Source organism: Vanellus vanellus (assembly GCF_965231255.1).
Source record: "Vanellus vanellus genome assembly, chromosome: 5".
Classification (NCBI taxonomy): domain Eukaryota; kingdom Metazoa; phylum Chordata; class Aves; order Charadriiformes; family Charadriidae; genus Vanellus; species Vanellus vanellus.
In genome coordinates, this window is record NC_138910.1 from 68206110 (window position 1) to 68232143 (window position 26034).

Genomic DNA, 26034 nt, shown 5'->3' on the forward strand with positions numbered 1-26034 from the left:
AAAAGACCTGGAAAGCCTCTGTTACTGGCTTGTAAATGTGTGGATAAGGAAGTGCCTTTCATACAGCGCGTGTGACTCATATGAACCTTTGCCTCTACTTTGCCAGCGCTCCATCTTCCATTTCAATAATGTTAGTTCAACCATCCCTCACCCAAAGATCTTCCCTGGTCTCAACAGTGGTCTTCAGGAGCAACTGCTCTTCACCATCTGCCCACCAGAATATCTTCACGAGCTCATTTTCTTCCATCGGTTCCTCCTTCTTTCTGTTTTCCCTCGGCTCTCTTGTTAATTTCTTCTTTGCGGGCCTTCCTGATCTTCAGTAAGCAAGAGCTGTCTGCCCCCGGCATCACAAGGAGGCTAAGGGCAGAAGAAAATCCGTGTACCCAATCTCACACCTGAGATAAGCTCCAGCAACCAGGGGAGCCTGGGAAGAGACAGCAATATTTGTTTTTGTTATTGATCAGTATTTCTAATATAGGGATACCTCAGCCTCTCAGTCAAGACAGATATTTCTTTGAGGTAGGCGCCACGTCTTCACCTAGTGAGAGATTTTCCCTGCCTTAAAACTTTTATAGTCCAATAGGCATGACATACTATCCACATTTTGTATTAAGAGTGATTTTCTCCAAGAGTAACATGGAACCATAAATTGAAACCAGTTCTCAGACTGTATTCAATGCCTCAACCACAAAACCAAGTTTTCTGACTCCTGCAGGCTATTTAGCAATTGGAACTCAGAAATATTTCACAGTCTCTTTTTCTTAATACCTCCAAATTGGGTCTTACTGAAGGCACAAGTGTTGTTTCAGTCTAGTGATGTTTGTAACTTTGCTGTGTTTTTTCATGTTGGGATTCAAGCTTATGTGCCACTACATCTTTTCTATGCTGGCTAAGTTTAGTATTTTTTGGTCAGTACCAGATTATTAAAAATGTTTAAAAAATCAGGCCCAGAAGTAAGTGCACTCCTCCTTAAACTTGCACTCCTCCTTAAACTGTACTGCACCAAGTAACTCCAACACGCTTTGCTTACCTCCTGTTCATACCTACGTCAGAGGAGTTAGCGCATCGTGCATTGGGATCACTGACAGGTATTTTCAAGCATGTCAGTGTTTTGTAGGCAGCTTTGTACTAGAGATTCTTGGTAATCAGGAAAGGTGCTACTTGGACTTTCAGATGCCTGCCAAATGCATATCTAAGTGATCCAAATTGTACCTCTGTATATTACAGTTATGCTTAACAGCACCATTCTACCCCACGTATTTCATTCTAGCCACTTATCAAGTGAATGAGCAGCACTTTTTCCCCAGCCAGGCATTCATACAGCTGTGCCGTAAATTCGAACTCGTACCCATGTCATTTTCTCCCACACTTCACCCAAGTTTTATTCAAGTTATCCATAGATTGTTCTATTCTTCTCAGATCAAGGGCTTATATTATATTTGCAGTTGCCATTTGATTGGCAGGAAGGATACTATTAGGTGCTAAACAATCTGAAAAAGTAGGTCACATAAATTTGTGGAGTGTGGTTTGCTGAATACCTGTGGAGATTTACATATAGCACATTGTATGGATTTCTTCTGAGCATCCTTTGCCCACGTTGTGCTTTAGTATTATGCAGTGGATGGGAATGTTCTTCTAGCAAAACACCCTTCATATTTGCTACAGGACTATCCTGATGCCGGAGCTTGCGCTCCTTGAAATTAGAGCATGAGCTGGGAAGAGAGTATAAATGGAAGAAAGTGACTTGAGGACGAAGAATATAATAAAGATCGCGGAAACAGATACCAAAAAAGTACAGAAAAAAGAAGTGATTTCAGATCTAATTTATGCAACTTTTTGTCAAACATAGTTACACGGAAGCCCAGAGTAACTCTCTCATCTCGTCCTCTAAATACTTCCGCAGTCCTCACAGCGCATTGATGTGAGCAATATAGAGGACCAAACTAAGCCCCAGCCTAACACCACTGATGTAACTCCAAATTATCCGGTCAGATAGAAGCGACATTGTGCAAAAATCTATAGCCTGTGTTACTGAGGCCCCTAGTTTAGATACCATAATGGCCTCTTTTGGCCCGTGAACCTTTGAAATGATCATTCCGCTTTTTAAAGAAGACTCTTAAGCATCTTGGGGTCATTGCATTGGGTTACAATTGCAGCTATAAAATGACCAGTAACAAACCAAGCACATTTCCCTTTTCTGAAGCATGCTTCTTATGTTGCAGACACTGCTTCTCTCACTCATTATAGTGAGATCCCTTATTGCCCAGTATTGTACTAACTCTGTCTAGTCTATTGTATTGTGATAACACTCCTTTGCCCATTGTATTAGGTTAGCACCTCCTTGGCTATAATAAGTATGAAAAAAATTCAAGGTTTAACTTGTCAAATGGAACTTTTCAGTGACTTATTAAAAGAACCCCTGCGGTATTACAAAATGCAGGTTTTCTGTCATCTAACTAAAAGATCCCTTTAGAAACCTTCATTTTTTATGTGTGTAAAGACAATTTCTTCTAGTGAAACACTTTGATTCTTCCCTGAATGAAATCAAGTGTTTTAAAACTTTTTGAGGTGCCCCAAAGGCTCACTTCTATACTATGGAACGTGAAAGACTATGAACCTCTCACATAATCGTCACATAGACACTTTGCAGTGTGCTCCTGGCAGCAATCGTTCATTACATACTGCAGGCTTTCATTTAAAAAAAAAAAAAAACCAAAAAAAAACAAAACCAGAAAAACCCTGTATAAAATCGGGGAAGAAAAAACTGTGAACTGTGTCTTTCTTGATCATGAGGATTTGGGGCAAGGAAAGCAGTTGTCAGAGATTGTTAATGAGGTTAAGATAAATTGTTGCTGGAGAGTTCTTACCTAATGAAATAGAGTAAGAAACAGAAATGTGGAGAGAGAAGGCATCCCTGTTAACCTCCTTCAAGCAGATGTTCCTTAAGCGTTGTTGTCTCTTGTACTTCACAAGCAAACAGTTGCATTTGTTTGTACGAGCGGAGCTCAGAAATCAGCATTATTTTCTCTCCCTTTACATCCCTGCTTAGAGCGCCTTCCTCCCACCACCACACATGAATTACTGCCGGCAAAGTAAGTAGCTGCAAGTGAATCAGGTCCTGGACTGTCTTCTTACATATTTGCTGTTTCGCCCTTTCTCTTTATGCCTTGTGCTGCAATGCTGAGGTGAAGCTGGGCTTTTTCCCTTCCAGAGTCCCTGTGGCAGCCGTTAACATACATGGCAATCAGCATGGCGTAAACACAAGGAAAACAGAGAACGTTTTATACAAATAATTCTGCTTTGGGTTTGGGGGGTTGTTTGGTTGGGTTGTTTTGTTGGGCTTTTTTTTTGGTTTATTTGTTCATTAGCAACACCTCTGGTAAACATAAGACTGGTTTTGTGAGCAGCTTGAGAAGACAGCGCCTCCCACATCTTTGCGTGAGCGCATAAAGGAGGGGAGGGAAGGGAAGGGCCAAGGCCAACGTCAAACTTGCTGCCACGGTGGCATAGTCAGGGCACCACAGGAGGAGGCAGCAGCACCTGAAGGATGCTTTAAATGGGACTTCCCTTCCATTCTCTGCACAGCTAAAAGGAGTTCTCCTCTCTATCAGGTTTTATTCAGTCGTCTTCGTAGTTTGTACGTTTAAGTCCCCGTGAAGCAATGTAAATTAATAAGAGGTTTAGAGGACTGCAGCATGGGCTGTTTAAGAGATCAAGGAACCGTCTGAGCAGTATTGTTGGACTGTGCTTCTCATTCAGCTTTGAGTTTGGGACGGCGTCACCGCCTCTATAGTGCCACAAAGCGAGGAGACAGGCTGAAAATGGGGAGAGTGCTAGAATAACTTTTCTAGATAAGAAAGACAAGCCAACTGGGAAAAGCAGAATATATGAAATTCAGGGGTCTTCCAGAAGTGCAAGACTAAGAAAAAGAAAATACCTGAAGCTCCCTTATATTGTTGTGAAGAATCCAGGGAGGCATCAAAGAGAAAAAAAGTTTATTTTTGGTTCCTTTTTTTCTGCATTGTACACTTGCTCCTGGCTTCAGATAAGAGACTAACGTAGAGACCTTTTCCCAGCCTTCTCATCTGAAGAATTTTAAATGGGCTTCAAAATGAAAAAGTAGAATTTTCTATATATATCTATGTTTTTTATTGTGTAGCTTCAAATTATTCTCATTTGTTTCCAGAGTAGTTTTTGCTGTGTATTTATTTAAATTGTTTAAAAACTCTCTATCTTCTTTTGTTTACAAGGGCAAACCCAAACCATTTTTCCCCAAGACAGAGACCCAAAAATAAACTACTTAATGCTGAGGTGATAAAATGGAAAAAAATATCACCTGTGTGTTTCAGTTTAAATCCCTTTTTCCCTCATGTTATTTCAATCTGTCTATTGAAGAGACCAAAGAGTCTCTCTGTAAAAACAATAGGTTTCCAATTAAGTATCATTAGTGGGACAAAAACACCTGGTTTGGGTCGAAGATCTTATAAGGCTCCAGAGCAAAATGAGTGACAGTGAGGGCAAAGTGCTATGACGAGAAATCGAACGGCTCCCTCCCTGGGAGGTCCGGCGTCTCTTCCCTCTCTCCAGATCAATCTGAAGCTGTGGTTGGCTTCCTATGTGCCTCGTGCTCTTCAGCAAAGCTCCCCTTATCTCTCAGGTTCAGGGAATACTCTCATGAAAAGCCTGGATGCTTCCCTGAACCTGCTGTTTCATACAGTTCCCGAAAGTCTTCTCCTCACCCCTTGCGCCCCGTTTCATTGCAGGCAGCTCAGGCCAACTTCAGCGGCTATTCTTCCCACTGCTTCTGAAGAAGCACACTGCCTCGTTTTGTCTTCAGCTGTTGTCCTTGGCACCTTATTTCTCACAACTGGAGGTCCATGGGCTCCGTGCAGGTCCATTTTGAAGATCTATCCGCAGGTCTTACTCTTCCTGAGAGGAAGAAGCAACTTCCCCATTAAATGGCAACAAACTCCCTTTAGCTGTAACTTCAGGATGAAAAGGCAGACTGTTTCAAGCCCATTGCTAAACTGCTCCTTGGAGTCAGAGAAATGTCTCTAGAAATACCTTTAATGGTCTTCATTTCAATAGACTTTGAACCTGCTGCTTCAGTAATTATCTTCTTCAGCGCTAAGGTTGACTCACATACCTGTGGTTCCACGTGTAGTGTAGACAGTTCTATAATTTTAGAGCCTATTAACCACTAGCTTACAAGCCGATGGTAGTTTTATTTCGTGAATGCTTTGTGACGCTTGAGCTGATAGCCTATTTGCTTGTTTTTCCTTTTTTCTTGTTTCCCAGGTGACTGGCCTGGCTTTTCAAACCGTACTGTGAGATCGGTTTCTTTTCCATGCTTCATTAGGACAGAGCATTTGTTACCCTCTCTTCAGACATTGCCTAAGTCTTGGTACATGCACTGCTGTCACTCCCTTTTATCTTTTTCTATACATTTCCCAACTTGTTGGGTGAGTGGAAATTTACAGATGGAGCTGCTGATGTGCTTTCATGTAGAGCATATTTTCTTTTACAGCTGTGTGTCTCATATTTTAATTTCCCTTTGTTGTTACCAGCAGTTACTTTTATGCCTGGAAGATGAGCTGTTCCCACACTCCTCCATAGCTTCTCCTAGCAACATTTCTTTGTAGATTGGTTGGTGAGGAGAACTGAAAGGTTATAGGGCTGCTACCTTCCAGAAAGACACTGAATTATTTAGTATCAACAATTCTATCTAAAATGAAAACATCTTTTGACTCCAAGTTCAACAATGGCACTGCCATCATCTATTAGAACAACGGCTCGAGCTCACTGTTGCTACAGAAAACCCAGGAGCTGCCTGGAGAGCCTAAACATGGACAGATTTCCAAAAATCTTTAATGCTTACAAGTAATAGCTGCATTGAGGAAGAGATTTGCACTTTGTAAGCACAAAAGACAAAAAGGCCCACGCTAAGAGTCTCGGCTGTGTTAGTAGGCAGTTCTGCTGAAACTGTGTGTGAGATGGCAGCCACAGGTCCCCGCGCTGAAGCGTAGCTCCCAGTGGTGGCTAGACCAAGAACGCAAGTGGTATAGAATGTTTGTAAAACTAGTTAGGAGTTGAAATAAGTATATGTGCTTAAATGCACACATTTATTATACCTTAAAGGGCTGTATGTTGCACATGTTTATAAGTGCATAAGTACAGAACAGAGTGGTAAAGTTGACGTTCGCTTCAAAAAACTCACAGATGTGTGAATCCAAATAGTTTTGTTGCCTGCAGGAAAGGCCTTAAATCAATCTGTAAATGAAAACGATGCCAAATTTCCGTTCGCTTTTACTTCTTCCAATTTCCATTTTAAGTGTCACCACTGTCCAGAAATTCTGGGAAAATTAATAGGAATGTTTGAATTATGTACTAGATAATACGGTTCTTTGTCTGTTGCAGCATAAGCACTCATTTATGGGGTTCAGGCACTAATAATCAGTTCAAAGGAATTTAGTTGTTAGCCTCTAGAAAAATAAGAAGATAGCATTACCCAGCATCTTCCTATGTCAAAAATTGTAAAATGTTGGGTTAGATACACAGCTGGGGTAAACTGACCCAATCAGCTTAACCCAGAAGAAACTCAGCCTGTGAATTAATCACAGCTAAATTATCAGAGGAGAAAAAAAAGCCAACAAGACAAAACTGTAGAAAACGTGCATGGAATCTCTATGGCTTCATTCCATTACTTTAAAAAAATATGACTCATTATATCCAATTTCAGATTTGAGACCAAGATTGTTTGTTAATCAGTGCAGGAATTCCTTGAAAATTAAATTCAGAAGTTGCTTTCCCAGTCATTTGCCTTTGAACACCAAGAAAACAACAGTCTTCCCAGTGTTTTCTCCAGAGATGAGCAAAAGGAAATGAATTTACCTATTACTGGGAAAAAAAAAAAAAAAATGAACAGTTAAGAAACTGGCTGGTTTCTGAAATAAAGTCTTAAAGAACTTTTTAAAATGTTCTGAGAGCTACCTATGATAGAGCAGATTTTCAAGCCCTATTCATATTGAGAGCTATTTTATTCCTTGAGTGTTTGCACTGAAGTTACTGTGATTACTCAAAGAGCAAATTAGTGTCACTATATCCTAGATATCGCTCCAGTTAAACTCTGCGAACAGGTACCATTAACTTCGGTGCGGGGTTGAGAATGTAGTGTGCCCGAGTCTGCCTTTAACTTTTGCCTATATTCATACTAAAAAGCCTTGAAAATAGAATTGGAGAAGTTAAACGTTACGGCTGCACACACCATGCTGGAGAACAGCATTTGTGGTGTTCTGACCATGTTAAATTCTTCCTGCAGTGAGACGGTCTTTATCACATGAAATTAGAACTGTTCCCTGTCAAATGGGTAAGAAATTTTCTGCAAGATGGGAGAAAATATAGCTGTGTAAGAGCATAAGACAGCAGTCAGTTGAAAATTGCAGGCCTGGATCTGCATCCAGATCCCACATCTCCTGGATACAGGAATTTTCTTAGCCTTCATTCTTTATATTAGGGGGAAGAAATTAATTCTTCAGAGTCTTAGCCAAAGGTGGGTTCAAGAGATGGTTTGTCCTCTGATGTTTATGGGCAATGTGGAAACATAGGACTGTAGTGAGTCTACATTCCTTGATAAGCACACATGAACATCAGTGCTCCATTTAATACTTTAAACTGTGATTTTCTTATACAGAAAATGGGATTATGATTAATACATGTTACAGTGAGAATAATCACGTAGCAACTTTCTTTCAAAGTAGTGAAACATATGGTGCTCAATTTATTATTGCACTAACTTTCACAGTAACTTAAAAACAAAATTATGTTCTTATTTTTATATGATTAGACCTTTTAATCTTTGGAAGTCAAAAGCATTGATTAAATACTGGTAGGTGATTTTGGTTTGGGGTTTTTTTTGGAGGGTAAAGTCAATGCCTGTTGTTTGAACTGGCAGACTATTATCTGCTCCTTCCTTGGGAATAATACACTGCTTATCTTATCTGACCCATGACCTAATGTCACAGTGACCCAGTGCTGTGAGACTAAGGTATCACAGACTTCATATATTCTGTACTGAGAGTAAGTTCATAGTGAGCTTCCATAAACTTATCTGATACTCTGACACTAGAAAGTGATGATCCAGATCCATCATGTTCTGGCAGTGGTTCTGTTGTATAAGGGAATAACTCACTAAGGTGAAGGTCTATAAAACAGAAAAATAATCATCATTATACCTGAGAGTATTGGCTACTGGGGAAAAAAGACAAGGCTTTCCTCTTCATTCATAAACAATCTTGCACAAAATAAGTAGCCATTTTGAGAATTCATTACATATTTGTACAAATCCACACTTAAAAAAAAAAAAAAAGGCCCAATTTCCTTCTTAAGAGAGTCTGAAGTTTTGCTGCCTTAATATATTTGGCCTAAAGTAAAGGAAAAGAAAGAATTGAACATTTCCTTCTTTCAAAGATTCTCCCTCCAATGACTCAGGCCTTGTTCCTCCGAGAATGGAAAAGTATCCTCACACAGTATTACGGAGGACAACGGGTCTTTTTCTGAAGTGGCAACTTGTGCATGTGCTCACAGTGCCTCCTGCAAAAGCATTGTTGGTGCCAAGTCAGCCAAAACGGGCACGGTCCCTCTTCCTGCCATCCCTCCTAAGGCACATGGGCTGGCCTGGGATCTCCTCAACCTCCCTGCTGGAGTACCCACATTTTATACACTGGAATAAACATTACACAAGTATTTTTCCCTCTGGATAAGTTACTAGCCATGATAGCTCTAACCAAGCACGCGATTACAAGCAGTACCTCAGCCTACAGTAGACCAACTTTTAATGCGGCGCACAGAGCTCCCCGGTGTCCTATACGTGCAGTCGCCATTTCATCCCCTAAGTGACTAAGGTGGAGACATGACAGGGCTAAATTTCAGGGCTGCCTGATTTCGCATCAGTACCAATGCCACAGCAGCTAATCACTCTGTGACCGGGAAGTCTAAGTTAGGGTTAAGATAAACTTGGAGAAGTTATCTTCTAGTGCAATAGAATTACATAGCAAACAGCAGTCCTCAAATATGACGCCACTCAAATCTCAGATGGCAACTTGTCTAACATTTAACCATACTGAATGACTTGGGAAATAGTATATACTGAATGGGGGCGGGGGGGTGGGGGGAATTCAGGAACCACTTAATCAGTATTCTGGCTGATGAGCCACTAATGATAGTGAGGACGGTGGACTGTTAGGCTTCAAAATGTGTTTTCCATATTTGAATGAAAATAAAACCCTTTGAACATCTTAGTAAAGCTAAGTTGAATCAAAACTACGTTTTCAGATTGAGAATGACAGTTAGATTCCTCACTCTTCCTCTCTTTTTCTTAATTTCAGTCTTTTCTCTGGAAACGACAGGCAAATCCGTGGTTAGGTGTCAGGAACAGTCCCACTGACTACACTGAAATGCATAAAGACGCAGCTTTGGCTTAACAGCGTATATTAACCAAAAACAAATTTATCAAAACAAAATTCTACGGCTATACTATAAACCTAGACCAACAGCACCTTTCAAACCATGCATACTCCAAAAGCTAGACAAAATATAAATAGCATTTCTACCTCTTTTTTTTATTTGCAGACCTTGTATCCAATTCCCACAGTTATCACTCCATTGGTGGTGTGCCAGCATCAAACTGGGATAACAGTAGGGAATTGGGCCTGTTGGTTTTTTCCTAGTAAAAGGAATGGAAGTCAAAAAAACCAAAAAGCGCCTTTTAAATCAAGCTAATGTAACAAAATCCCTTTGTGAATGTACCAGAATCAGCATATGGCAATTTAGCCCAACCCAGAACACATTCTTATTCATTAGACAATGTCCTGAGTCTCTGGAGAGAATATCAAACATTATCTTGGAGGCTATGCTACAACAGCAAACGCTGAATATTTTGGGGGAAAAAAAATCAATGAGTGAATGTTAAATAAGAAATAGGTGTGCATTTTTTTTATTATTTCTTAAGGAAGGTTTCTTCCTCTTTAGAAATGAGGAAAACTGAAGGCTAAAAATCACTTAACTTAGCCAACTGATTATATCTATTTTAACCTGCTCTGGTTGCTTGGGAGCTGTTTTGCTAATCCCTGCTTTGTCGTTAGGCTATATATTAGCAGGATGGAAATGGCATCACTGCACCATAATTCAGCAATATGAATACAGAACAAGGAGAGTGCAGAGCTGTCGGCGGCAGTACAACAGCTGATAATAAGACTCCGTTACTCAAGCAGAATGTGTTATGTAAAGACAATTGCAGTGTAGAAGCAATAGCTCTAATCAGGTTAATTAGGCTGTATTCATGTTTCATTTATGGTGCAAGTGCCCTGTAAATTCAAAGCAGCGTACCTCATCTTATTGCAATCCTTATGCAGCCATCGTACTCTCTGTGACACTCAACACCATATATTTTCTTCCTTTAAAGAAAAAATCCCAAGGTATTTCCCATCACTTTTTAAGAATTCATTTTCTTCGTTGTTTATGGCTAAGAAAAAGAAAAAAAAAAAACACAGAAAAGATACAGGTTATGTATAAAGCCTATGCCCATGTTAAAGTTCTTTCCTATGCAACCAAATTAGACACTTGGAAGTTGTTTGTGGAGGGCCTGTTTAATTACTTTTTTTTTTTCTTTTTCGTGTATTTTCTTACTCACTAGCATGCCATGTTGAATGTTTAAGAAAAATTGTATTGTTTTTAAAAAGTTTGGCTCTCACCTTTCCTCCTTTTATCCGTTTCCTTCAAGTGATAGATTGCCTGTTTATTCCCTCCGAGCGAGCTGGAAGGACGTGGCTGCTTTGGAGAAAGGATTAGAGCCCAGTGCTGTGACCCTTAAACTCCGGCTGTGTCTCCTCTCCACTTACTGAATTTATTAGTTTGTCCCTTTAAAGTAATAATGGGTACAACAATTGTGAGATCACTTTCTCCTCACCCCCAAGAAAACAAGCCTGGCTAGAGGAGAGCTATTAAAAAGAGAGAGGACATGCTGCAGGTGAAGACAACATGGCGACCTGCACAATCTTAATTATTTTAGCTAATTGCCAAGCAATCAGCTGCCTACATTCTGATTGCAAGCTTAGACTCAGTGTTCCCCGTTAAAAAACAAGAAATGCTGTATTTTCCCTACCCGGTTAGCACAAATCTATTCATGTTACATCTTAATTATAAAGCCTTTTATATCTTGAAAAATGTTACAGCTCCATTTTAATATGTATGCGTCCCTTAGATATTATTTCAATACACTGTTAATAACAATGTTTAAATTAATAGTCTCACTTATGGAGTTCTCTAGATAAGATATATATATTCTTATATATTCTGTCCGGCAGAAGTGTGGCTAGTTGAGCACGACAGCACAATATTACTGCGGAGATCAAGCTGTGACACTGATGAGCAGTGCCATAAAAGCAGGGTGACCCGAGCGGGGGAGTTTTGCGTGTCACCGCTTACAGTATTACACTGCTGCTGGGGGTTTGCTTCCATCCTGGCCGCAAATAACGTGACTGCTTGTAAGGCACGTCTAACTGCGTTTGACAGCGGGTCTCTGCCAGCCAAGGCGTGCTGCTGAATATCACAGGGCCCCCAAACATGGTGCGTCTTGTCATATCTCCCACCTTAGTTAGCACCCTAGAAGAAAACATCAGGGAAAACCCACGTGCACTTAATTTTTCGCCGTCTGAATCTACAGTGAACCAATGCCCCAACTATTAATCTCTTGTAACGGTTCATACGCCCGTCATATATTTGTAAATATTTTGCGAGGCACACATTTCGTTTCAAGGAATATCTGACCACTTATCCAGCTGTGTATTTTTCCCTTTATGAAAGCAAGACACCATAGTAAAAATCTCGAGACTTCTGGAGGTATCGGTAGCGAAGGTGCCCCAAGGAGACAGCCCTCCTTTGACTTCTGGCTTTCCCCCGTTTGCCCGGCCAGCACGGCTGCGGAGAGCAGCAGCAGAGTGGCCACCGCGCGGCCGCATCCCAGACTCCATCTCAGGTGCACTGGCACCGCCATAATCAACTTCATTATTCCTCAGTCAGGTGGCATCACTCCAAGCGAATGAAGTAATCGTGTAAAGGGACAGTTTGATGGGGCCTGCAGTAAATATATTCTCAGGCCCGATGGTGGAGGCCTCAGGACCCGTGCTCAGGTTTCACCCTTCTCCTCCCTGATGAATAGCAACAGCCGAGAAAACCTTGTTCTCCTCCTGGAGGATAAAGTCTAGCTGCCTGACTAAGTGCATTACTTACAAGTATGTTGTACCTTTCACAGCCTCAAGGAAATACCAGATATACATTCCTGAGCTCTCCTTCCTGCCCCTTCAGTAACCCTTGTACCCAGCTGGTTTTTTTATGTGATATTTAATTTACCATTTGACCAAAAGACAAGCTGAAATTCAAAGTAAATGTTAAACACTTGCAAAAAATATGCATAACTGAGGTTAGGGAGCAAACTCCCTCCTGACTTAGTTTTGCTAAGAAATGGTCTAAATGTTATTCCTACTAGTGGGAGATTTTGGATATATTTTCTCAAGAGTGGCAGCAGCCAAAGCCCCGTGAGAACCCACTGAGAAGGACCCGATGCTCCCAACTCACTGAGGTCCTTCTGGAAATGGAACTCATTTTTTATTAGATTCTTCTCATAAGCAAAGAAATTAATTTCCCCCCTGTTTTCATAGTATAAACTTTGACCATTAGCCAGAAGCTAATGTGAAGGTCATACTGACAAGATTTGTCTTCCCAGGTATGGGTAACAAGATATGCTTGGAAAGACAGCCATGGTAGATACCACGGAAAGAGAGTTTCTCGTTGCATGTCTATGAGCTCTAAGGTATCCCAGTCCTAAATCTATGAAATCAATCACAAGTTCTCCTCTAAAAGTAGAGTTTCAATGTGACAGGCAAGGTGTGTCTCCAAAGCTGTGACCCTTAGCAACAGCAAATTGCCAGGACACTCAAGACATGATTGGAGGAAAGCTAAATTATTTCAGTTATGATTGAGGAATTATTTTTATTTAATTTTAGATTAAAATCATTTTTTACTATATAATTACAATGTGGAGAAATGGGAAAAAAATAGCAAGCAAGATAATTTGAAAATGAAATCTCTATTTCACATAGAAAGTAAGTTAGTTGAAATCATGAGGTGATTGGAAGATGTCAGCTTTCGTGACCTCAGAAATGTTTGTTTTTTGATTGATCAATACGCATTCTAAAATACGCTTATTTGTCAAACCAACATTCCAAAAAAAACATGTGATAGCACATACCTTTATAAAAGAGAACCCAGCATGTTCACTTTTACTTTATCCCCATCATGAGGGGCTTGATATTAGCCCTGGTTTTAACCCTGGCGGGTAAGTAACTTATCTGCTTTGATGAACTTAAAATAATAGATTCAGAAAGAGGTTTCAGAATCTTAATATGCTTTGATTACAAACATGAACTTTAACATTGTATAGAAAAAATTTATGACAATTTTTTTTGTTGTTTAGGGAAAAAAGGCTTTTGGCTATGTGCTGAACTAAAAGTAAAGTTAATTAGGAAGAGTTATGCCATATGTACAAGATGAGATATAGCCTCTCATACTAAAATACATTAACATTTTGTGGCTTTTTTTTTGCTTTGTCATTTCATTACTCTTTTTTTTTTTATTCCTTTTCAGGGAGCCAGCATCTTAATTACCGTAAGTAATTTTTCTATCAGCTAATATAATTATAATGAGTGAAATTCAAAATAGAATCTGAAAAGTATATCGATGTTTAATATAATTTTACAACAGCTAATTTTGTTCAGGTACAATACAAAAATGAACAAATTCATCTTTTTTGTTCCATACATTCTAATACAGGTACTTTAATATGTTCTGTACAATCTCTATAATGTTTTATGGGAACTATTTCTTTGCAGAACCCGATTTCAGTGAAAACAAGGTTTATACATTTAATTATGAAAGCGTGCTTCTCAGTGGACTTCCAGAGAAAGGACTTGCAAGAGCTGGAATAAGAATAAAAAGTAAAGTGGAAATTAGTGGTATTGGGCCAAAACTTTGTCTTATTAGGGTAAGAAAATCTATTCCATTTGAATGGTAAAATTCTCTTCATACTTGACTTTTTTTAAGCTTTTGGGAAGTAATTAAGTTTCATCATGTGTTGTGCTTAGTCAGGGAGAATGTAACTAACACTATTATTTTTATGCACTGCCCTAAACTCTATTTGCACTTTGCCAGGTAATTCTCAGCTCAAGCCAACCTTGGGCTTGAAGGATTTCTTCTGCTTTGTGGTCAGGGAGACAATAGAATGTAATTTGAAATGCACAATAATTTATTACTGGATCAATCCAATTGTTCCAAACTGTACAACCTAGGATTATTTAATCAACTGATTTCATGACCAGCAAACGAAAGGCAATAAAACATGCGACAGTATCTGGATGTGATTCAATATTTAGCATAATTAATGTCATCTGGTGGCTTCTTTTTCTGCAGGGTCCCGAATGACATTCTTTGTTATACTCAATTCTATATTTTTACTCCATGCTGAGTATTTACTAAGAGTTCTGATTATGTGAAAAACATTTTTGCCTTTAACAGAAGCGTATATGTGCTTCTAATGAATGTATTGAAACGCACTCCTCAATTGCTTTACATGAACTCCACTTAGTCTTGTGTATATGTGGAAGAAAAATGATCTTTTTAAAAGCTTTTATTTGGCAAATTGAAAACTGCAGATTAAAAAGACTGGTGACTGTCTAATAAATGTTTGTAAATGCTGTAGCCTCCAGCCTGAATTAGCCTTCTGTTACCAGGTATTTTTATAAGTTCAAACTATAATAGATCTGGACAGGAAACATTGCTTTTCCATGACCTTTGCAAATGGCTGGATATTTTTGCAAAAAAAACAAGGAAATAAGAGCCACGCATCTGCACTGGTGAGGAGAAGGCTTCCCTGGCAGGGAGGAGGCAGAAGCAGTCTTGTCTTCGCCCCACAACCCACCCCATTCCCACCGAAACAGCTCTTGGTCCGCCAGCGTGAGTCTTCACCGAAAATTTACTCCTGTTCCCTAAACTTTCCAACACTGCTTCACCTGCTCTCGTGCATTTGGGGAAAAGTTTCATTTTCAAAAATAAATACAGAAAGAATTTCAGGCAAGAAAAAGAAGAGAAGAGAAAAGAAAATCACGAGATTTGGGGGCAAGTTCTAAGCGAAAGGTAACAATACATTTATTCCCTTCTCCTCTGGGAGAAGTGTATTTTGCTGCTGTTATATTTAAATGAGGCAGTTCGGAGGGATGGTTCAGGGAATTAATCTTTCATCTGTAGCCTCCTAGTTTGCATGCAGCCCCAGCAAAAAGCCGCGCTCCCTGGGCGGTTTCCAGCTGACAATTTTTTCATCGCAAAGCCACAAGTAAGAATTGCCAGCTGTGTTCAAAACCTAGCAGACAGCGTAAGTCCTGACGGGGCCCCGAGGGCTGGGGAGAACTCCCTCGCCCCGACCCTGCAGAGCAGTCCCAAACCTGCCCGTACGCAATATGCCAGAAGCATGTCCGAGAGGCGGCATGAGGGATTTGCTCCCTAACAGCCTCCCCTGTAAGCTTCAGTTACTGGGGTTGGCAGTGATCTCCACCAACAATAACAAAAATAAATATGAAAGTGCAGTCTCCCGCGGTTTGCTGTATGAGGATTTAGTTTGTGTGGCTTTTTGAGAAATTAATCCACGTCTTGCATCACATCGCCAGCCTGAGGTGTCAGAGAAAAGTCTCTTTAAATTGTCAAAATATATAGAAGGGAAGGGTCCTCGGAGAAACTAAGCTAAACATTCCCCATTCCCGTGAGGTAGAAACCATTCGAGTTATCCATAGCTTAGCACAACTTTCTACTTGCTTGGATGTGCCCCGGGTTGAGGCTGGAGCGTGAAGTGCAGAGCGGGGTTGGAGGCAGGGCCTGAGCCTTCGGCTCCCCAGCGAAACCTGTAGGGAAGGACAATTGTAACCTGCTCTCCACTGCTCAGACTAATTACGACTATCTGGCCGGCCCAGCAGCCACGTTGTTACTGGTTTCTGACTGCTGCCTGTGCTCTGCGACCCCAGCGAGGGAGACGACAGAGTTCACAACAGGAGTTAATGATGCTTTATGCAGCATTAACTTTCTCCTGCAATTTCCTGCATGCTATTTCCTTCCATACTGCTTTTGGGTAGCAACCTGCTTCGTGCAGCTCTTCTCTGGCTCATTTCTTCATACAAGTCAACCTTCGGCAATATGGATTATCTACGAAACAGAACAGAGTGCAGTGACTGCGGAAATACCACAGTCATTTGCATTACTCTCTTTCCTTTTATATATGGAAATATGTATATCGATACTAACTACGTTAAATGACAAATTTTAAGTTTCCCCGTTGAAGAGGCTTCGCGTTATTTTAAAGCGTATTTTTGACGTGAGTAAAGTTTCCGTGCATTGAAAAAAGTTAACTGAAAAAATTAAAGAGAAATTATATTCCCCCTTTGTTCTAGGTTCACTCAATCGAAGCAGCAGAGTACAATGGTGTCTGGCCTACAAGCTCGTTCTCTCGGTCACTCAAACTGACCCAGGTGCTAACCGGGCAACTTAGCAATCCCATCAAGTTTGAGTATAGCAATGGCCACGTTGGAAACCTTATGGCTCCCGATTCTGTCTCGGATGACGGTCTGAACATCTACAGAGGGATTCTGAACGTGCTGGAGTTAAGCTTAAAGAAGATGCAGCATTCATACAGCTTACAGGAGGTGAGTTTTTTGTGTTGGCCATTGTGGTCGCTTTGTAAATGAACAAGCCTTCTCTTCAGATTCCTCTACCGCCTTTTCTGAATTTGTCCTTGACACAAACTTCACTAAGAAGAAACACCTACGCTTGGGAAATCGTCATTAAGTTGTTCTTATGGGACCACGTTTGACAGAGCAGTAGCTAGGCAGGACAACAGAATAGCAGATTTTTAATCTGGCTGATCAAAATATTTCAGAAAATACATTTGCAGTATTAGGCACCCTAGAAAATCTGGCTTGGGATTCTAGAGCAAGTAAATTCCTGTGAAAACTGAAGCCTACATAAAATTTGAATACTGTATTAAAACAAGCTTAAACATACAGCACAAGATTAAAGCTAAAATAACAGTAATTTAATTTTTTTACCAATCGTATATGCTTTAATCTCTCCTAGCTCCTCTTTTAGGAGGAAAACATTACATATGCCATGACATTACTGTAATAGCTTTGACAGTTGCAGTTGATGCTCTATTGGAATTTCCACTGTTTTTCAGGTTTTAATATCTTAGTCAAGGTAAATCATCTGGTATTACTATTCACCACAGAAATTGCAATGTGTTTAGTTCCTGTGAAACCATATTTACATTGATTAGACTACATCCGATTCAGAGATCAGCAAAAACCTTGAAATTATTATACTTTCATGTTATTTTTATTGAAAATGCGGACCAGAGTAACTTTAATTTTTAAAAATTTATTTTTATGTAAGTAGAGTTGTTTTGGGGAAAGGAACTATATAATTTAATATTTTCACGCTGCTTGTTGCGCATAAAAACCTGGGAGGTGATGTCGCATATTCTGCAGTGCTATTTTCTCCTATCTAGTTTTAAATCTTCATTCTTTCTAATTCAGTTAGCAATATGTCCTGCTCTCGCTGCTGAGCAATATATGGGACTTCACCTCCTAGCTGCTCTTCTGAGTTTTCTTTGCTTTTCTCAGACAGCAACTGATTAATGACCATTGGCATCCTTGCTTGACAATCTCAAGTCGCTCTGTAAAGGAAGATAAGTGTTATTAGTCCCAAAATCTGAGCTGCAGAGGGGTTTAAAGGACTAATTTGGGAAAGTCTACGTAACATCCTACAGGGTGTAGGGCAAGGGTAGCTGAGCTAGCCAGGAGCAGCACACAGCGAGGAAGCCCAGTGAGGAAGGAGGCGACTTCATCCTCCTGAGCCCGGTGGGCCGGACATTCCCATTCAAAATCTAGATGTCTCTACCACACCCTGCAGAGGAGCCCCACACCTGTATTTGCAGAGTACAAGTCTTTCAGAGAGCTTGGGCAATTCTTATTTCCAGCCCTTACCAAAGCCACGGTGTCTTCAGGAACACTGCTAAGCTGAAGATGAAGTGGGTATGTCTCGCCTCCCAGCCACCACATGACCGTTTTGCTGCTCTGACATAGCCCAGAGCTGCTCTCTGGAACAGCTATGCTATCAATAACAATAAAAAAATCATGAAAATAACCCTTCCTCCTAAAATGCAATCAAATATTTTCCTCTCCAAAAATCTCCTCACTGACTGAGGAGATTTAAGAGCTCTTATAAATATATATGCTTGAAATATTATTGAAGATCTGAGCTAAAACTGCCAACTCAAGAAAACCCACAATCAAAACCCTGCCATCCTGAAATTCTTTTTAATTATTACTGTGCGTATTGTGACAGATCATCTGATATTGCAAGGCCTGTTCCATAGGCATTTATAAGCTGTCTAGAAAAGCAAATTTGAAGGGCAGAATGTCATCTCCAACCTTAAAATACTTTGCTGTTGAGATTTTATTCTGACTGATCAAATTATTTTGGCACTTTTTATTAATATTCCTTAAATCGTATTTCATAATCGACAGGTCTACCTGGAAATTGTTACTTTCCTTTTCTGAGCCTCCAAATCTTGTCTCAGTGAAACTCTTGAGAATTCTGGTTCTCTCAGTGAAACCATGATTTGGCTTACTGGAAACCTGTACTTGTAAAAAAGAGATGAAAGTAACAATTATCCCCATTTTGCTTCTGGAGAGTACCATAAATATAAAAGCATTTATTTCTATCAGGAATTCTGAAAATACGGAATTAAACAGGAAAGCCTGTGTGGGGAACTGATGAAGCTCTGCATAGGTGTGGACTTCTCTGATCACGTTCTCACTTTTGCCAGGCTGGGATCGGAGGTATTTGCAACACAACATACGCAATCCAGGAAAACAAGAGAGCAAACTTAGTCTATGTGACCAAATCCAAGGACCTCAACAGTTGTGAAGAGAAAGTTCAAATGGCCACAGGTTCAGCATACACTCATCCGTGCCAGACCTGCCAGCAGGTAAATTAAAGTGGTATTATACGTATTTTATATTCATATACAGGGAGCCATTTAGCATCCAGGTTATCTCTTGCTTTGTTACGTTTAAAATGAGAGAAGAGCTAGACCTTCTGTATCTAGTTATCAACATTTTATTTCTGTATGAAAATCAGATCCACAGAGCATCAGAAGGCTGTGCTGCAGACTGTCATGTACTGCAGATGCACTTCAACTGTCTTAAATTTGCTGGCTTGGAAACTGTTAATTATCAGCATGAGTTAATTCACCTACTCCGTTGAGTAAAAAAGATAGTCACCATGTCCAGTTTCTGCTATTCAAGATAGGTACTGCAGCATCTTATTATAATCCTGTCTTTGAAATAAGAAATCGCGTGGCTTATGCTGCTCCTCTCCTCAGAATCTGTGTCTCCTTCTCAAGGGAATAACCAATTACTTATACTTGGGGAAGGGAAAAACCAGCTAACACTTCTTAGCGGTAAACGTAACGGAGCCAGGCAGCGTGCCTGACCTCTCCCATGGAAGTGTGCGCGCAGAATTCACATTAACTGCTCATATGGCCAATGAACAAAAGGCCCTGGAAAATAAGTGGGTTGAACGGGTGATGTAATATCTTCTCGTCACAGAATTTAGGAGTTCAATGACTTTCTATTTGCTTTGTTTCTTTGCTTTTTTTATATTATAAAGAGAAACAAGAATTCCCGGGCAACTGCTACTTACAATTACAAAATTAAATATACACGTAATGAAGCTGTAATTACACAAGCTGATGTTGAGGAAATCCACCAGTTTGCACCCTTCAATGAGATAACAGGAGGAAATGCTATAGTAGAAGCAAGGTACTGTACATATGCCTTTAATTCAGCTACTAACTCAGCATCTCGGTAATCTGGTCAGACTCCATAACTGAAATAAATCCTTTACTTCCACAGCCTATTGTTTGCCAGTATTTAATTACATAAAATCCCAAACAGTTCATAAAAACAACCTTCACCGTGCGTTGTAAATCTGAAACATGCACATCACTATCCAAATTTTGTTAGCTAAACTTGGCAGGGTTTGACTATTTTATTTCTCAGGGATATTTGATTTATGTCATAAAAGCCAAAACAAATGTAATTCCATCTGAAAAATTGTGAACTAATATATTTGCAGCAAAATACTTTGAAAGACAGTTACTCACTGAAAGAGAGTTCCCTGGAAAATAATAACGCAGTAAGAGACCCTGGAGACCAGTTCACAAGAAACCTAGATAGGACTTTAGATTCCGATACACTTCCTAAGTACAGAGGGCTGCTTGTAAATCCCCCATCAAAACAGTTTCTTGGTAGGAAATTGGGTTTTATTGCAAAAAGATTGGGCACAAAACATGTAAAATGTATATGCTTTTCCACAGCAAATTTTGCATATTTCTTTAGCAAGTTTGGGGCAAAATGAGAATATGGTTGTCTAGGAAATTATCCCCCTGCTCGTTTTTAGTTCAAGCCCCAAACTTGCAGTGTTTGAGAGTTTTTTCATCTGCTTCAAAATCGTCTATTGAAAAAATTTTTAGTTACCTGCTTTAGCGATGGACTCTGTAGACAGGGGCGCCCTACTGAAGAGGGAGGCTTTTTGCATAAAGGTCACTGTACAGAAGATATACCTCAGTCCCACTCCAGCTGCTGTAATCTTGCATTGCCCCACTAGCTTCTACAAGAATCTATTGGTATAATATAGTTTTGGAAACAGCAACATCAGAAATTTCATGTCAATAAATTGCTGATTAACTTCATTGGTATGATCAACATGTTCAGTTTGGCTAACCAGAAAAAAAAAAAGAGAACTGTAAAGGTGAGTGTGGCTTTACCATCTCACGCAATCAAGGTGGAGATAGATACAACTGGAGTGCTTTTCTCAAATCATAGGTTGTTGTGAGTGAGCATTAGTCTTGAGCCAATGGGCTGTTGCTGATTTAAGCTGTCCTGCAAGCCTGCACAGGCTGTCTTCCTTACTGTTCTCCCTCAGGTACTGAGCCCCCAGAAAGGGTAGTGCCTTTACTTTCCCACCTTTTCTCTAGATCTTTTGCATTGCCCAGCAGACGGGGCCAAATATAAGATAGCTGGGAAGATGCAGATGTGTCACACAAGTCTTCAGAAGTTATTTCTACAATGCACTTTCGGTGTTAAAAAAAAAAAAAAAAGAAAGAGAGAAAAATCTAACATGAAGGACTTAAGACATTTGGAGCTGAGTTTTCAGACCTATTCAGCGTAAGCCTCTTGCAGCACCTTTCAAAGCCAAGAGAGGTTTTACTATTGTTTCACCATTTTAATCCTATCTTTAGTATTCATTTGCTCTTCTCTTCAGCGTATAACATTTTCCCATCTCTTCTAGACAGATATATCTCTTCCCAAAACAATGATGATAAAGACATAATAGATTCACCATGTTCCGGAATGGGGACTTAAATCTGTCCAAGTGTACCTGATGTTATACTTTTTGACCCAAATGCCCTTTCAATAATATTGTATAAAATTTCAAGAGAGAAAAAATCTCTGCTGATTCTGTAGTGATTTATATTCAAATTCCAGTGGCTTGTCTGCGAAGCAGTTATATACTATTTTCTGCAGCAGTTTTCTGCAATCCATATGGAAGGAGTGGATAGAAATGATACAGAAGATCGTCGTAGAGATTCCAAAATAAACACGCCAATTTTTTACAGAGATTTTGAGATACTGTGTAGTACAACAATATTGCTTTTGGACTGTTTTCAGTTGTTCAGTACAAATGCCTAACTTTATTATAGGGTCCTAAACGACCTATTTTAAACATTATTGGTGGGATAGGATGCATCCCTTTTGCTGAAAATGTAGCAAAGATAGAAAATGTTTACAAAGAGAGTCTCTCATTGGAGTTATTCTTAATAACAAAGGTTTGGTGCTCTTTGAAAAATTTCCAAAAACTTGGGTATTTTCCGAAGACTGATCCTGAATTTATCTTGCCCTTTTTGTATGGGAAATCTAGTTTGAAACTTCATGGGAATCTTTTATCTTCTGCATTCCCCAGGACATTCAGCTTGCCTTCTCAGAGTATGGTTCTGATCATCGTCTCAAAATGTACCTATTTGTAAATATCTTTGCCCCTTGATAACAAAACCTCTTCAAAACAATTGTAGTTGTATTGCAACACAGGGAGGCAGAAACGCTGTTCTCTTTCTAGTTTGTACCCTGCATCTAGTGATGTTATCTCCCTGGATTCCTCCATTCCAGACAGAAACTTGCTTTGACTGATGTGCAAAAGCACATGGCAGAGGTCCCACCAAAAGAATTCCAGAATCGTGGGTCGCTTCAGTACCAGTTTGGCAGTGAATTGCTTCAGCTTCCTGTCCACTTATTCAGAATAAAAAATGTGGAAAGCCAGGTAAAGTTCAGCCACTGGACGGACTCTTTGTTGGGGGTTGGAATCGGTGCATGGGAGAAACAATGTGTGTGAGCTTCGTGCATTTGAATCTTCTTGCAGATAGAGGAAAGCCTGCAAGACCTCGTAGAGACCACGTCTGAACAGCTTGCCAGTGATGCACCAGCAAAAGCCCTCAAGCTTATGCACCTCTTCCGTGCAGCGAATGAGGAGAATTACGAGTCAGTGTGGAAGCAGTTCTCCAGTCGGCCAGCGTACAGGTACAAGCAATTCAAGTGGTGATTCTTCTGCTGGTAACGCTCTGTTGGAGACCATCTGGGATGACTGTGTTCGAATGCAGACCTGGAAAATGGTCCTTGCCTTTCCCATTTACAGGCGCTACATTTTGGATATAATTCCTGCCGTTGCCAGTCACCGTGCACTTAGGTTCTTGAGGCATAAAATGGAAAGGCAAGAACTCACCAACTGGGAGGCAGCTCAGACGGTGCTTGTGGCTCTGCACTCAAGCGCACCAACTCAGGACGTGATGGAGGAAGCAACGGTAGGATTCTCCAAACACTCTCAAACAGCTCTTTACTGATTTCGGCATCATATGTCACATTTATTCCTTTGACAAGACTGCAAAGGTTTTGAAAACATAAAGGTTTTATATCCTCTAGTGAGGTTGAAAGGAGTTTATTTCCTGACTGTCTTAAGGGGAGGAGAATGCAAATCAAAAGGGCAAAAATGAATCCAGAATGAAACAGGAAAGAGTAAAATACCTCTCAGTGACAGAGATTGTTGCTGCAAACAGTGGTTTCCAGTCTTCCTTTGTCCAAATGTACTTTATAGTTACATTAGATTAAATCTCTAACTGAGTGTCTACAAAGACTGGCAGTAAGAAATACATATTTGTTGTATCTGTGTATTCGTCCAGACTGACCTAGCAGGATGCGTGTAAGTCAGAGCAGGTCTATCAAAACCAAGGGAATTATGCCTCTGTGGAGGCAACATAGGAGAAAGTCTCATGATTTTTACAATTTTTTCCTATTCTGCAGGGTCAGATTCTACCCTCAGATGCAGGAACTTATCTCTGCCTAGCCTAGGTAGAGACCACAAATCTCAGAGCAGAGTTTTGCCCTCTGTGAAAGCTGTGACAGCCCGGCTCTTACTGCGCGGTAATGCTCTGCTTCCCACGCGAGGAAGCAGTGGGCTGGTGCCTCCTGTCAGCTCCTACATTTATATGAAATATTCCTGTCTGTCCAAAGTACTGAGGTCCATTCACAACGTATCTCAAGTTTTTTGTACCTATAGCTGAGGCAATTATAAAACAATGATGACTGTTTCTTGAATAATGTGTGTTTTTCCATTCCATAACTGGGCGATTTCCTCCCTTTGGATTACAGCCTATGCCAAATTTAAATCTGAAATGCTATAAAAGCAACAGATCTGCCTTCCAGATGTTACGTGGAATTACTTTACGATTGCATTGTCAAACACAGTAATATCCACTGATTAACAATAAATCCATCGATACAAAAATATCAAAAGCCTGGTTTTGCCTTGCATTTGGCAGAAACATGTTTTTTAATATTGTTGCCCCTTATTAATGGTGGTAATGAACAACTGCTTTCTTCCCAGCTCATCGTGAAAAAACATTGCCCACGCTCAAGTACTGTGCTTGGAAAGGTTTGCCATCTCAGCTACGCGTCACTCTGCCACAAACAGTGCTCTTCATCAGACTCCTGCTCTGAATGTCTCCAGGTAACCACATTGTTATTTATCGTTTAAAAGAAAAATTAAGCCTTGAGTTCTTTCTTCATTATTCAGAAACCTGTATTTCAGTTCACTACAGTGTTTCCTTTGGGAAAGGAACCCCAGTTGGTTAAATACAGCATTTTATCTTTAGATTAACACACGAAAGAGAGTGAAAAGAAGCAGCATATAATTCATAGCACTTTCTATCTGAGTATCTCTGAGTGTTTTATTGCCAATTATTAATGAAGTCCCATGGCACTGCTCTGAAATACTTTAAATATAGGTACTTATATGTACTTATAAATAAACTAAGTGACACAAAAGCCCATTTTTTTTCCCAAAGTCATGTAGCCTAGCCATTCCTTAGCCAGAAGCAGAGCCCAGTCATCCACGTAGACTATAAGCTTTTAACAATATTCTGCACTGCTTTTAATCAGCGGGCCTGAAAACAGTTTAAATAGGCGGTAAATAACATTTCCACCTTCTAGAGATGCATGTCATGGTTCACAGAGGTCGGCCACTCAGCCAGTGATAAAGAGGGAAAGAGAAATAACTGTTTTCAGTCTTCAACACTGGTTAGTCCACCATCCCCAGTGAGAGCAGGGTGTTCCCAACACGGTGTGTGCCTGCCATGACTTTTCTCCTGTAGTACACAGGCATGGCCGACATTCTGACGTGCATCTCCTGTGTTACAACTGCCACCAATGCTCTTGAGCTAATTAAATCTGAGAAGCCCAGTGCCAGGGAATGGAAATTCTTTCCCAAAGCAAATGATTGTATGGACTTATTCAATGCATTTCAAATGTCCATTCATTCAATTAGTAATATCAAATGGAATGTTTCTGCACCATCAATGGGTCTCAAATGTGATATTTGAAAGCATGGGAACTGCATTGAAGTTATTCTACAACTTCTCAGAGTTTCTATTAGGATGTACTTCTTTTCTCATATTCAGCCTTCAGACAAGTATTTGTAATCTTGCCACGTAAATGTAAGTGTGATCCAGTTGCTTACAACGAAGGCTATGAAACGGCCTGGTGATCTCATTGCCACCTATTAATCCACACTTAAAAGTGGCTGTTAGAGCTGAAGTTAAGAGCACCACCACTAGCCATATCTTCGGGAATCTTATTTAAGGGTCTGAAGAATTTAACTGTATCTGTCTTTTGCACCTGTCTTCAACCGTTAGACAGAGATATTACTGCGGGTTTCCCAACTCGCCCTGAAAGGCGGTGGGAACGAGGTGCTAGCCATTACTTTTTCTTTTAAAAATCTTACTTGATAACTTTAAGGCATAGTGATGAAGAAGCTGTTCATCGCAGCTTTCTTGGCTATGCTTGTTCTATGAATAAAATGTCCTATTCATGAGGACAAAAAGAATTCGAAAATATTTAAAATAAGTGAATTGAACAAACTGAAATTATCGAAGCCAAACCTCAGAATAGACTGGGGGATGGGATATAGATAAGAGCTGGAATTGAACTCACCAGAAGATTTGTTTTCTCTTTTCAGTTACTTCATGGCTTTGCAGGAGAGGCATTGAGCAAGTCTAACACAGAAGAAATTTCCCTGGCTTTGAAAGCCCTTGGGAATGTAGGACATCCAGCCAGCATCAAGCACATCAAGAAATTTTTGCCAGGCTATGCAGCCGGTGCCTCAGACCTGCCACTCAAGGTCCATGCGACTGCTGTGATGGCCCTGAAAAACATAGGCATGAAAGACCCGAAAATGGTAAGGCAACAAAGCTGCCTCCTTTGCACTTAGGAT

The 26034-nt window shown here is 40.2% G+C and overlaps 1 protein-coding gene across 1 annotated transcript in view; it reads left to right on the forward strand.

Annotated features, from left to right (window-relative positions):
* Window positions 1-13350: 13350 nt before the first annotated feature.
* Window positions 13351-26034, forward strand: part of LOC309672160 (vitellogenin-1-like) — a gene marked incomplete at its 5' end in the record, with an annotated part of 42951 nt that continues 30267 nt past the window's right edge. Inside the window, 11 exons of the mRNA XM_082483585.1 lie at window positions 13351-13390; window positions 13699-13719; window positions 13944-14095; window positions 16545-16796; window positions 18980-19141; window positions 19825-19976; window positions 22383-22533; window positions 22633-22790; window positions 22906-23071; window positions 24151-24273; window positions 25780-25998. Of these exons, the coding sequence (XP_082339711.1) occupies window positions 13351-13390; window positions 13699-13719; window positions 13944-14095; window positions 16545-16796; window positions 18980-19141; window positions 19825-19976; window positions 22383-22533; window positions 22633-22790; window positions 22906-23071; window positions 24151-24273; window positions 25780-25998 (1596 nt within the window). The remainder of the gene's footprint in view (window positions 13391-13698; window positions 13720-13943; window positions 14096-16544; window positions 16797-18979; window positions 19142-19824; window positions 19977-22382; window positions 22534-22632; window positions 22791-22905; window positions 23072-24150; window positions 24274-25779; window positions 25999-26034) is intronic.